The following is a 12,476-nucleotide window of genomic DNA, read 5'->3' as shown; positions in this document are numbered from 1 at the left end:
AAAAGAAAAATTTACAGACCAAAAAGTATGAATTAGAATATTAAACTGACATTTTCTCCAGCATATAGGCTATATAGGTTATTTGTGGTGGTAATTTGCCTTTTTTTGGTCTTGGATTTGATGTTGTGTGGTCTGTACTAATATCTTTAGGTGATGTTGTAATGGTAAAGGTCAAGGTCAATAAGACATAAGATTTTAAGACTTGAAAAAAATTACTAAAGGGAATGTGTGTTCTATAATTGCAAGTTTGTTCTTCCCCCTCCTCCTCTACTACTTCGTGATTGCATTGCTGGTTATTGGCTGTATTCAGGGGTACATTATTTAATGTATTCCTGAACATTTACCATGATAAACTTCACAAGATCTCATACTGTTAAATAGTTCATCTTCTCATGTTTGCTCTCTTGCTTTATTATTGATGTTCAATAACTTTTAAAATGCACACAAAAAAAGTAGTCTCAAAAATAATGTTTTGTGTATTCTTTAATGCATGTCTCTATTACAGAATCAAGACTGGAAGGCTGGTTATCAATGCCTGTTAGAAATAACACTAAAAAATTTGGATGGGTTAAAAAGGTAAGAAAACCAGATTTATGTGTTTGTTTCATGCATTGTCTCAACTTTAAACTTACTGTAGGTTTTCAACACTTGTGTTTTTCTTTGATATGTGTTATCTCATTACTTAAATGTATAAAATATGTTAGCTGGCATAGCTACATCTGAGAGGAGCAGCTTAAGACAATTGCAGTAGTTTAAGACACCTCTTTGTATAGCCAGAGGTGAGAACATTCATGATCTTCAAATATTTATACATGCCATAAGCATTCCCAGCAGTATTATATAGCTGGAATTAGGCAGAGTCTAGAAACAGGTGCTCTTGACAATTTCTTTATTTAGGAGATAAGTCTGAAACCTACTTCTGCCTTGTGCAGCCTTCATTTGTTCACTGCTTCTCAGTAGCCTCTTTGATGAGTGTTTGTCCAAAATGTAACATACACAATTTCATACAAATTTCCTTACTGCTGTCATACAGATAATTCTGGGCAAAACTGTAGAAATAGGACATTTTTTAGGTAATTAGCTTTTTAGTGGTCATTGCTAGCTATTCTGGTGATCTTTAAATAGTGATTTTTTTAAGTATGATCCCTGTTAGTTGTGATGTGCACGCATAAAATAGGCAGAGGATGACAGTTACTCTCTCTAGCAGTCCAAGTGAAAATTAAATCAATAAAATAGAAAGCAAAAGCTTATGTCCTACTTTCTTCCAGACTTTCATTTTTGTTTCTTCATCAATATTTAAATATGCTTAAAAATCAGTCAGTCTGATAATATAACTTGATTTATCAAGTAATCAGAATTTTGTTTGTTATGCAATGAATTCCTTGGCATGGACTTAAATTGTCACTTAGGTACCATTTAATTAAATTACAGAAATATATTGTTACAATATATGTTGTAGCATATTTTTTGTAGCATATAATTGTTGTGACATATTTGACATCTGTGATGAACTGGATTAAAACATGTTTTATTCTTTTGTCTCCTAACAGTATGTAATTGTAAGCAGCAAAAAGATCCTGTTCTATGACAGTGAACAAGACAAGGAACAATCTAACCCCCATATGGTATTGGATATAGAGTAAGTATTGCCATTGACATTCCATCTTCTAATTTGTAGGTGAACTCTGTTGGAAAGACCTGTGACCAAAGGGCCTTTTGAGGTCCAGTCTGGGAACACAACACCACTTGGGGACATGACTTTTTAAAATCTGAGCTATACAGCTGGACCCTTGGGTGCCCACTGTGGCAAAGAGTGGGGTTTGCTGTGGGCATTGATGCAGGAGGAGCAGTGTGGTGCTCATGCTGATCCAGGGAGCTGCACTTGAGCCCTGGTGTAACTGAACTGCCCCCACTAGCTCAGCTAGACTTTCCTCACACACACTTGGGAGCAAAGCATGTAAAGAAAACTGTAGCAGAGCAGATATCATTTTCAGTATTTGTGTATTTTCTTTTACAACATGACCTTACAGATGGGTTATATAGTTAATTAATTTTCTTAATAAAAGCAGAATGTGTCTATTCAGAGCATGGGGATGGGATTGTGACAGAAAGGTGCCAGCAGCCATTAAAGTCAGATGATGATGGTTTCCCAGTGCTTTTGCAAATATAGCTCTGTGACTTCTCATTTAGGGTTTTTGAGAGTTCATGTGCAGGGTTGAAAGATATGGCTTTACCAAGTGATTAGAAATTTGTACAAATTTGACAAATCTTTAATGGCTTTAAGTCTTAATGTGGTATGTTGTATTCTAAGCTAATCTGTCACATTTATCATTGTGGTAACATTAATTTTTGTCCTTATTGAAACAATTTCCTATAGCAAACTCTTCCACGTCCGACCAGTCACTCAGACTGATGTGTACAGAGCAGATTCCAAGGAAATTCCTAGGATATTCCAGGTATTCATTAATAAATTAATGTTTCTAGTGTAACAGCCATGGCATTTCAGACATTGTGAAAAACATTGTCTAATGGAATATTTACTAAAAAACCATTGAAAAATCATTCCTAGTGTACTTCTTCAATCTTTGTACTTAGATAATGACTCTGAGTTTATATTTGTCATCTAGGAGTACTGAGATTATTTTGCTTTCATTCTAGATCCTATATGCTAATGAAGGAGAGAGCAAAAAGGAACAGGAATTTCCTGTGGAGCCCATGGGAGAGAAGTCAAATTACATTTGCCACAAAGGACATGAGTTTATACCTACTCTTTACCACTTCCCAACCAATTGTGAAGCTTGCATGAAGCCACTGTGGCACATGTTTAAACCTCCTCCTGCTCTGGAATGTCGCCGCTGCCATATCAAATGTCACAAAGATCACATGGATAAAAAAGAAGAGATTATAGCACCTTGCAAAGGTAAATAGCAAGTATTTGAATATACAGATAGTGCTGGATTCATAAGGCATCCTAATAGAGGATTCTAGTAATGGTCTGACACCAACTAAGCATAAAGGTTGCTTTGTCTTGTATTAGTAGGTGGCCATCAGCCCCTTTCCAGTGGTGTCTCCATGAGGGTCATTCTGCTTTGAGTTCATGGCATGTGGCTGTGGTGTGCATGTACCTGTTGTGTTGTTACCCTCGTGCAGCAGAGCGTGGTGGTTGTAAGGTGTTCACATTGTGTCTTGTGCTCTTTGCTGTAGAAAACAACAGGGCTGTGGAAGGGGTTACATTTGGTGAAGGTTGCTACTTGTGGCTCAACCTTACATAATTTCTTAGTCTCAGTCACTCCTCTTTGTGTTACTCATGTTTTCTTCCAGGTGAATGTGTGTCTTCCACAGTACTAAGTTGTTACTCCCTAAATATAAGGAGGAGGCACTGTCAGCAGCCAGGAAACCTGCTGGTTCATTTTGCTTTTGACCTCTCTGCTGATTTCTCTGCGTCGAGTATAAGAGTATGCTAAGCAGACAGCTAATTTTTGATGTGGGGCCATGTTTAGAATAATAACAATATTCATTTTTGTTTTTTAAATCTTATTACAGTGTACTATGATATTTCTACGGCAAAGAATCTACTACTGTTAGCAAATTCTACAGAAGAACAGCAGAAATGGGTGAGCCGACTGGTGAAAAAGATACCCAAGAAGCCTCCAGCACCAGACCCCTTTGCTCGATCTTCTCCCAGAACTTCCATGAAGGTACAGCCAAACCAATCCATCAGACGACCAAGTCGACAGCTTCCTCCAAACAAACCAAGGTGACACAAGAGCTGCTATTTAATTTATTGTTCTCATGTTTTACTGCAGTTGGCTTGAATTCCTTATTCAGGGTAGAAGGACTCATGCTAATGTCTCATAATTCCTAAAAGAATAGTCTTATCAGATTCTTTTGATCTGGTAAAAATTGTCCATAATAATCAGTAATTTACTACCAGATCACTTCTAAGGAGCAGAATCCTATGCACTGTGCTGTGGAAGTTGATGGTATTCTGCAGGTAGCATTTATATGATTGTACAGTGCAGAGTTTCTGGGTTTTTTTCCAGTTTGCTTTTTTCATCACCTGCAGTACTAGCTTATATTTGCTTCTGTCAGTTCCCAGTTCACAGGCTGGCAGCCTGTGAAAAGGTTGGTCTGACTTACTTCGTTCATTGCAGTATTCCAGTTTAGCAAAGGCATTTTTCGCCAGAGAGGTAATTGGGCACTGCCTAGACAGGATTGTTGTCCTTTCTTCTGTGACCAGACTGGCACCAGTATCTCAGCTGGTTGGGTGAGACCTGGGCTGGGTGAGTGACCAGAGTTACAGTGGAGAATACAGGGAAGCTGTGATGCTGCCATTACCACAAAACATCCTTATGCTATGAAGAGTTAGATCTTACACAGATACTGGTATTTTAATGAGCGGAAATGCATAGTGAAAGGATTTAGAGTAATTTAATTTCACTTCCTTCCCAAACTTCATATAGTGTAATTTTTGGCAGTTTAATTTATATATTTAAAAGAGGGTTTCTTTGTGCAAAACTAACCAAAATCTCAGTGACAGGACTGAAGCATGAATCAAGGAAACATCCATGACAGTCTGGGGGACAAGTAGATTACTTTTCTTCTGCATACTGTTTACAGTCTAACTTAATGGTGTTACTGTGTTTCTTGCTGTTAACATATATAAGGGTATATTATAAATTCTGATCTTTTTTTCAATAGCTATTCTTAGGTGTTCTGAAAATAATTCATCTCCTTCCAATACCCTTTTTTCAGTCTTGAACTTTTGTACAAAATGCTTTCAGAGCACAGTGTTTACCATTCTATACTGGTGGAAAAAGGAGGAGTATGAATATTTTTGTGTGAAAAGCATGTAATTTTTCAGTTTAAGTTTCCAAGTTAGCCTTGCAAATGTGCCTAACAGATGAAAAGTGTAGTTCTGTGAGGTCATGTCACCTATTACCTGATTAATGCAGCTCTGTCAAACCAGTGGAAATTTGTATGGATTTAAACACCTTTAATTAGAAACCACATACTCATAAATAACTAATTGCTATGGCAAATTTATATCTCAGTGTTGCTTCTATGAGGCTTTTATGCAAGGCCTTACCATGTGAAATAATTAATTCTCCTTTATGAACTTTATTAAGAGTGAAGATGTAGTTGCCAGTTCAATCTAGGGACTGAGCAGTGGGTCTTGGCAGCCAGGCAGGCTCTAGTACTGCTGAGGACAAGAGGAGCACAGCTGGATGGCTGAGGGGAGAGATTATAACCCTCTGTTCACTCCACAGTCTGCAGCACAACACTGCCTCCACCTCTGAGCCCCCAGATTCCAGCCAGACATCAGCACACTGGGGAAGGACCAAGCAGAGAGCACCAGGATGTTCAGAGCAGATGCCTGTGCGAGCTGGGCTTGTTCAGCCCAGATGATGGGCATGTCCAGGGGCTCCCAGAGCAGCCTGCCCCAGCCTGTGGGGAGGATATCCAAGAGACAGAGCCAGGGTCATCAGTGCTACATGGTGGCAGGCTGAGAAACAAGGGGCTCAGTTGAACCAGGAGACACTCCAGTTGGATAGAAAGAAGAGCCAATGCAGAGAGGGAGGCTGGACAGGCTCCATGCCCGGAGGCTCTCAGCAACTGACAGGACACCTTTAGCATCCTGAGCTGGCCTTGTATCTGACCCTGCTTTGAGCAGGAGGTTGGGCTAGAAACTTTCTGACATCCCTTCCAAGCTGCCTTGTCCTAAAAATGTTGTCACTGCTAAGAATTTCACACAATGATGGTTTCTTCAAGGTTTTCATGGCTGTTCCTCTTTGTGAGTATTTAAGAAAGGGAAAACCAGTTTTTCATAGAGACTATATAATTTCTGCTTATCCATTTGGTTGGATCATGCCAAATGGATAATTCCAAATTGAAAATAAGCCAACTTTAATGTATTTTACTTCCTAATAAATTGTTTAAGTGTAATAGCCATAGTTCATGTAAAAAATTAGTACTGAGCCTTTTCAGGGCTATATCACATTTAAAGGTTTAAATAGTTTAAAGCCTGAAAGTCCAAATTCCCCTGAAACCCATTTTGTTTAAGATGTGTGATTAACTGTATTAAACAATGTAACATGTTTATATTGATGCTCTCTTAGGGTAAGGTCTCCATGCCTGCATCCCATGCTTGGCATACAACCTTAATTAGGATCCTTCCAGCTCACTGGAGAGATGACTAGGCTGGATTTCCTTTGTTGTAGCTGTAGCAGTTGGAAAGTTAGTACTTAAGATATTACAACAGAAAGAGATGAGTGCTTCTAGACAATGATTCACCCCATCCCAAAATAAATGCCTCAGATAAGTAAAATGACTCATTTGCTGACAGGGTTTGCCTTGCATGCCTTCTTTGTTCTACAGTGACCATACAAGGAGCACAGACAGGGAGGCCTAGACAACAAGTTGATATATCCACTTTTTGGCATTGCTTAACTTTAAATAATGAGCTACAGAATAGCTGTATAGTGTAATCACCCTGTATTTGGGATACAGTAAAATCCTGCTATGTTTGTTTGTACATTCAAATGAAGCTGAATTTTATTTTATTCTATCTTATTCAATGTTCTTTTCAGCACCCAAAATCACTTGATTTTATTGGAAAAATTGTTAGGTTTGCATTACTGTCTAGAAGGGAATAGCAGGAGGGCATAAAACCACCTCAGTCAACATGAACAGCAACAAAACAGAAAGCAGATAATTTTATAAAAGGTACATGTTGGTCTTTCCTACTGAAATTCTAGGGGAAAAAATCAATATGGTAAGTGTTCTAAATTCAATGGAATAATTTTTTAGATGAATTTGCAATGAATGCAATATTCTTAACTTACCTGAATGCTAACTGAATCTTCATAGTTGTGACAGGCAAAGGAACAAACCCACCTACCTAAAACAGTCTTTTGGTTAAAAAGGTTTAGTGATAGCAAAAGGTACTTTCAAGTCTTTTATAGAAGTGTGACACTCATTAAACATCAAACCCTCCTGTTGCAGATTACTTGATCTGGCATTTAAGGACTGGGATTGGTCCTTTGATGATGTTGATGATATTGATGGTGATGATGATGATGACGATGTTTTTGATTTCTGAAGAAGTATAAGGGGTAAATCTAAATAGAGAGGAATGGATTTGTTTGCCTTTGAATACAGCATGCTATGTTGGATTTTGTTTCTCAAAGCAGAGAAAATACAAGATCTCATTTTAATATTTTAAACAGAAAAATGAGATTCTGTTCATCATATTGAACTTTTAGGGGAGTTATTCTCATTAAAACAAAGTTGTTGCCTTTGTCAGTGTTTTTATTTTTTCTAATTTTAGATCTTTCTTTTTCAAAATTCATGTCTGCCTGCCTGGGAAAAAAAAACCAAACCAAACCTGCTGTTTTCAGGGTCATTGCTCATCTCTAATACTAATACTGCTAACCTCAGCAAGAGGTTATTTGAAGGATAAAACGGAAATGGTAGCAGTTAGATGTTTAGCTGAAATAGGCTTGGTTTTTATACACACTTTTTATTTTTAAGCTTTGAATATAAGCTGACTCGTCTATGGCTAGCAGACATGAAATCACTGGAGTTCTGCATTTTGCTTTTCTACCTCTGTTCTGAAGTGAATTTGACTTGGCTTTCCTTTGCAGTGCTGTGCTTTCTGGGTACCTAACCACGCATTTGAAAACTATGTAAACAAACGGGTTTGCAGCTTCTGTGATGTGGTTTCCTTGACTGCTTTAGAAAGATCTGGCCATTGCAGTGATCTGATTTGTCCCATGGCTTAATTCTGGATGTACTGCAAATAGCTTTACCTATTTTATAGACCTCAGTATCTGATCATTTCACATGTTGATGCAATCTTATATTTACACAGAAAAAACCTAAATGTTAAATGCCTAAGAATTGTTTTGAACAGTATGTGAGATGTGTCTCAGCTGTATAACAGGGGCACTGGGGCTGCTCCTCAGCTGTGTGCTCAGGGAACTGAGGAAGCAGCTCCTGCAGAACTTAACTGGCTTAGTGTTCACAGTAACGAGCATTACGTTAATTAAATATACTGCATCGCTGTGTATTAAAAGCTTACTGATCACTAATCCTTTAGAAGTAACTCTTACACTGTGCATATTGTACTTTACCCTCATGTATTGCAAGGGGGTTTAATGGATTTGGGATTACAATGTCTAAGGATTTTAAGTGTGCTGTACTGAAATAATGTTGCTGTTGGATGCAGAGGAAAGGTGCTTCTCACAAGTACAATGATGAACCCATCTTAATTGAAGACGTTGAAGAAGTATATTTTTGTCAGATTTACATTTGTTGCATTTACTGACCCAACTTCCTGCTTCTTTTTCAGCTAACTGCTTTCCGTGAATGCAGACACAGTCAAGGTGATAATTTTCTTCCTGTTACAGCAAGACTGAAACATATCCCAAAATATATTAAAAATATATATTTTCCTGAGAGATTGTGCTATATATATCAGAGGTTTACATTTTTGCTGCAATATAAATTACTAATCTCTGAGGGTTTTCCTGTATTCTCCCGAGTGACTGATCAGTTGAGGAATGGTTGGTAAATAGTCAAAGGATATGTTAAGTAACCTTTTAAACTCTGTTCCACAAAAGCTTTCTTGGCAAGACACATACACTACATTTCATAAAAGGATCAAGAGGAATGAGTATTGAAATGGAAGAAACTGACTTTTCAGCTTTCGTAATGATGCCACCAGCATGTCTGCAAGTAGAACCAGAGGAAGATCCACCATAGTGATATAGACTGCATCTGTAAGAAGTGACCATTATACTGTGTATATATATTGTACTGTAATACTGCAAGAGGGTTTTAAAAATCTTTCCACTTTATTTTTTTATGCTTATTAATCAGATACCGTTACTTATTGCAGTTGCAACTATGCACTTGTATAAAGCCATAATGTTGAAGTTTATATCATTCATACACATCTATCAGAAGCTGCATGTCAGTGTTCAGCAGCTAGTATAGGTTTGAAGTATATACTAGTTTCAGCTACGTCATCATGTGCAGTCCCCTTTTACCTAATTGCCTTAATTTAATTTTTTTTCAAGTTCTTTTCCCATTCTTTCTATTTAAGGAAAAAGAAAGTTTACCAGCTCTTAGGATGCAGTTTTGCTTTGTGGCAGAAAAAATAGTGCACTATTTTTACACCTAGTAAGTTTATCAGTTTCAACCTATTTTGAATGTATATCAACTGGTTTTAAGGGTGGAGAAGTGTTGTTACAGAAATAATGTCTGAGAGCATGGGATTTACCAGACCATTTGCTTGTGCATGTAACTGCTCATCCAGCCCTTTTTACAAACCTCAATACTAGTTATTGACTTATATTAACCCTCATTAAGTGCTATGAAACTTCATTTTGCCTTGTTTTTGCATACTCTCCTAGATGTGGGGTTTTTTTTATTTCTGGAAAATAAAATATCTGTGACTATTTTTACATTTCGCAACACAATATCCAAGGACTGTCACAAACTTTAAGAAAAGTAAAACATACTGTAGATGTATTTTAAAGTTGTAATCTCGTTCTCTAGCACATAGCTGTAGGCATAGATAAATATTTCAGTAGTGTGTTTTGAGAACTGATAGCTGGGAAGAAAGGGCCTCAGAGGCACTTAATCTGACTTTTTTTTAAACTTGGAGTTGTACAAAAAATATTTATGTGGGCTCATTCATGATGTGTTCATAATTATCCCAGAAAATGCATGTTTTATACAACTACAGTATGTGATGTTAAACATATTGACAGTAAAAAATGTAGTCTCCTATTTGGTCTCTTTATATATATATATAAATATATATATATATATTTAGAATATATATATATATAAAATATTGTGTGGGAGTGCAGTAATTTAAAATATGATCTAACACTTCAATGAAGGAGGACATTTCACTTTAAAATTTTGTTTGTTTGTTTTTGTTTTTTAAAGAGTGTTGAAATGTTTGGAAGGATAGGACCATGTTTTATTTAACACTATCATGAAAGGTGGACTTGGAAACACTGAAATACTGAAAAATTAATAAATATATTTACATTTTGTAACCTCTACTACAGTTCAGCTTAACAAAGCCAGAATGTATTCAGTCTTCTATTTATGCGCTCACAAAGTAAAATGTTGTTTGTGAGTTCTTAAATTCAAAACTAAAACTTTCATATCATTTCTGTTAGATATTATAACCCAGAGCACAGCTACGGTGGTTTTTCCCTGCTTGTTTTGATTTACAGAAGTACGGTATATTTTTAGATAATGCAGATTTGCATAGAGTACAACATTAAAAATGTATACAGTAAGACTGTTTCCATTCACTGAATGCATAAATATTTTATATATATATATAAAAAATGTTACATTGTGGGAAGTTCTATCCTTTTCTGAATTGGAGAATATTATATATATATATATATATTTTTAAATAAACTATTTGAGTAAGGTAAAATAGTTCTTGAACTTGAGAAGCTGGTAATTAATCAAAGTATTTGAATATAAAGATAACTACTGCAGCAGATATGGGAAAGGCAAGAGCTGCTCCAAAGGCAGCCCCGCAAAGCCTGGCTGCGGAGGAAGCGCAGACTCCAAGGGAGCTTTCGGCAGCTCCTCCACTGCTGGGGCTGGATCCTTTGCACTTTGTCTCCCTGGCTTACCCTCATTTACTGTGAATCCACAGGGCCCTGCTCAGCCTGACATTTTAGGAAATGTACTATATTATAGTATTTGCTCGCCACAGTTGATAAATTCCATGCTTGTACAAGTGGTCATTAGCTGTACATACAGCAGGCTGTCCTGAGATGATGTGGAGCAATACAGGCTGAGAGGGAGCACTGGGGGTCCTGTGCTCTGACCTCTGCCTCAGAGCAGAGCTAACTTGGCACAGGTTCCTCAAGACCAGTGGTCTGAGGTGCACAATCCTCGCTTTGCACCCAGGACACAAAGGCAGAGCTGCTCTTCTGTTCTCCCTTATCCTGCTGTGAAATGCAAAGACCTCTTTGATGTTAGTTCCTGGAGATTGTGGTGTTGCCTTATATTCTAATGGTGACCTTTTAATATTTTTGAGAGAAGTGCATATTCATGAGCTAAGGAGCATTTTTCATGAAAGTCACTGATGTTTTAACACTTTCTTTTTGTTACAGGCTTTCCTAAGCAAACATGATGTTTTTATGGCCTGAATGACTTACCTATAGAAAATTCTCTCATTGCAAGTCCTTTTGTCTCACAAGCATAAGCAAGTGGCATAGCCAAGCTGCAGATTAATCTTCTGGAAAAAACAGGAGTCCAACTTGGAGGCAGAAGCACTTGTAGGGAAGTTGCTCCTTAGTTCCTAATCCAAGAGCTCACCAGCACAGAAGGACAGGCAAACCCCACCGGAATTACCTTGTCAGGTCTCAGAAAGGCCTTCCTGCAATGTGATTTCCACTTCTCTTCCTAGTTGTGTGCTGCAATTACCTGCCTTTTGTGGTCCCTGCCAAAGTGCAGCCCCTCCCAGCACTGCCAAGCAATCCAGCACCACATCTGCTTTTAATTAGAGGAAAACTATGGTGGTTCTTGTGCTTCTGAGCACAGATGATGCTGTAACCAAAAACATGACATAGAATCACAGTAGGATGTAGGACTTGGGAACATGCAAGAAGCTTAAGGATCTTAGCAGTGACAGGTGCCAAATTTAAAACATCACTGAAATTTCACTGCAAGTAGCTATATCTCTTACTGCCTCTTAAAAACACTGAGCCTCCTAAACTTTGACAGGCATTCTGTGGCTCTCTGAAGGCAGCAAAGCCAGGAAAGCTGCCACTGAAATTATGTGCTTTTTCTCTTTAGTTTATTTTTAGTTTCTAACGTCAAGTGATCATTAGAAATCTGAGCATTTCTGTTTGTAATCTTACTATGTATTGGTTTCCCATCTAGCTTTGAGAGAATCATCCTTGGAAGAGAATTATATATTTTGGTCCCAAGTGCCTTTACCCATCCTGTGTTTGTGAGGTTGCATTTAGGATGCTGCTATGAAAAGGTGGAATTTATGCGAAAGCAAACTTCTTACCTGTGTTGGTTGCTCTTACAAACCCTTAATCACCTCCTTATTCTGTTTTTGAGGCAGAAGAACAAACAATACAAGGTCCACTTGAGTGAATTGGAGTATTTCAGTCTTCTCCACATTCCTGGATAGTTTGCCTTGTCATTCATGTTAAAATAATGATTAATTTATTTTTTCATGTAATCATATAATATATCAAGTTGGAAGGGACCTGTAAGGATGATCGAAGATGAATCCTCACAGAACTACCTAAAACTAAACCATATGACTAAAAGCTTGATCTAGACACTCCTTGACCTCTGACAGGTTTGGTGCCTTTTTCAGTGCATTAGAGATTTTTACAAATTATCATCTCTGCACATAGTGCACTTTAAATTGAAAACATTATTTCTTGTTTTTAAGTTGATTTTCTGAA

General features: G+C 37.4%; 1 protein-coding gene across 4 annotated transcripts in view; it reads left to right on the top strand.

Moving 5' to 3' along the window:
- The window catches only part of ROCK2 (Rho associated coiled-coil containing protein kinase 2), a 96,819-nt gene extending 87,021 nt beyond the window's left edge, over window positions 1–9,798 (top strand). For all 4 annotated transcript variants that reach the window (XM_033056230.2, XM_033056228.2, XM_033056229.2 and 1 more), the window contains 6 exons: window positions 506–576; window positions 1,551–1,639; window positions 2,378–2,456; window positions 2,659–2,920; window positions 3,544–3,757; window positions 8,354–9,798. In XM_033056230.2, coding sequence (XP_032912121.1) covers window positions 506–576; window positions 1,551–1,639; window positions 2,378–2,456; window positions 2,659–2,920; window positions 3,544–3,757; window positions 8,354–8,357 — 719 coding nt within the window. In that variant the 3' untranslated portion in view covers window positions 8,358–9,798. The remainder of the gene's footprint in view (window positions 1–505; window positions 577–1,550; window positions 1,640–2,377; window positions 2,457–2,658; window positions 2,921–3,543; window positions 3,758–8,353) is intronic.
- Window positions 9,799–12,476: the final 2,678 nt, after the last annotated feature.

The sequence above is a fragment of the Catharus ustulatus genome, chromosome 3 (genome assembly GCF_009819885.2).
Source record: "Catharus ustulatus isolate bCatUst1 chromosome 3, bCatUst1.pri.v2, whole genome shotgun sequence".
In the NCBI taxonomy this organism is placed as follows: Eukaryota; Metazoa; Chordata; class Aves; order Passeriformes; family Turdidae; genus Catharus; species Catharus ustulatus.
This window is presented reverse-complemented; position numbering and strand designations above follow the sequence as displayed.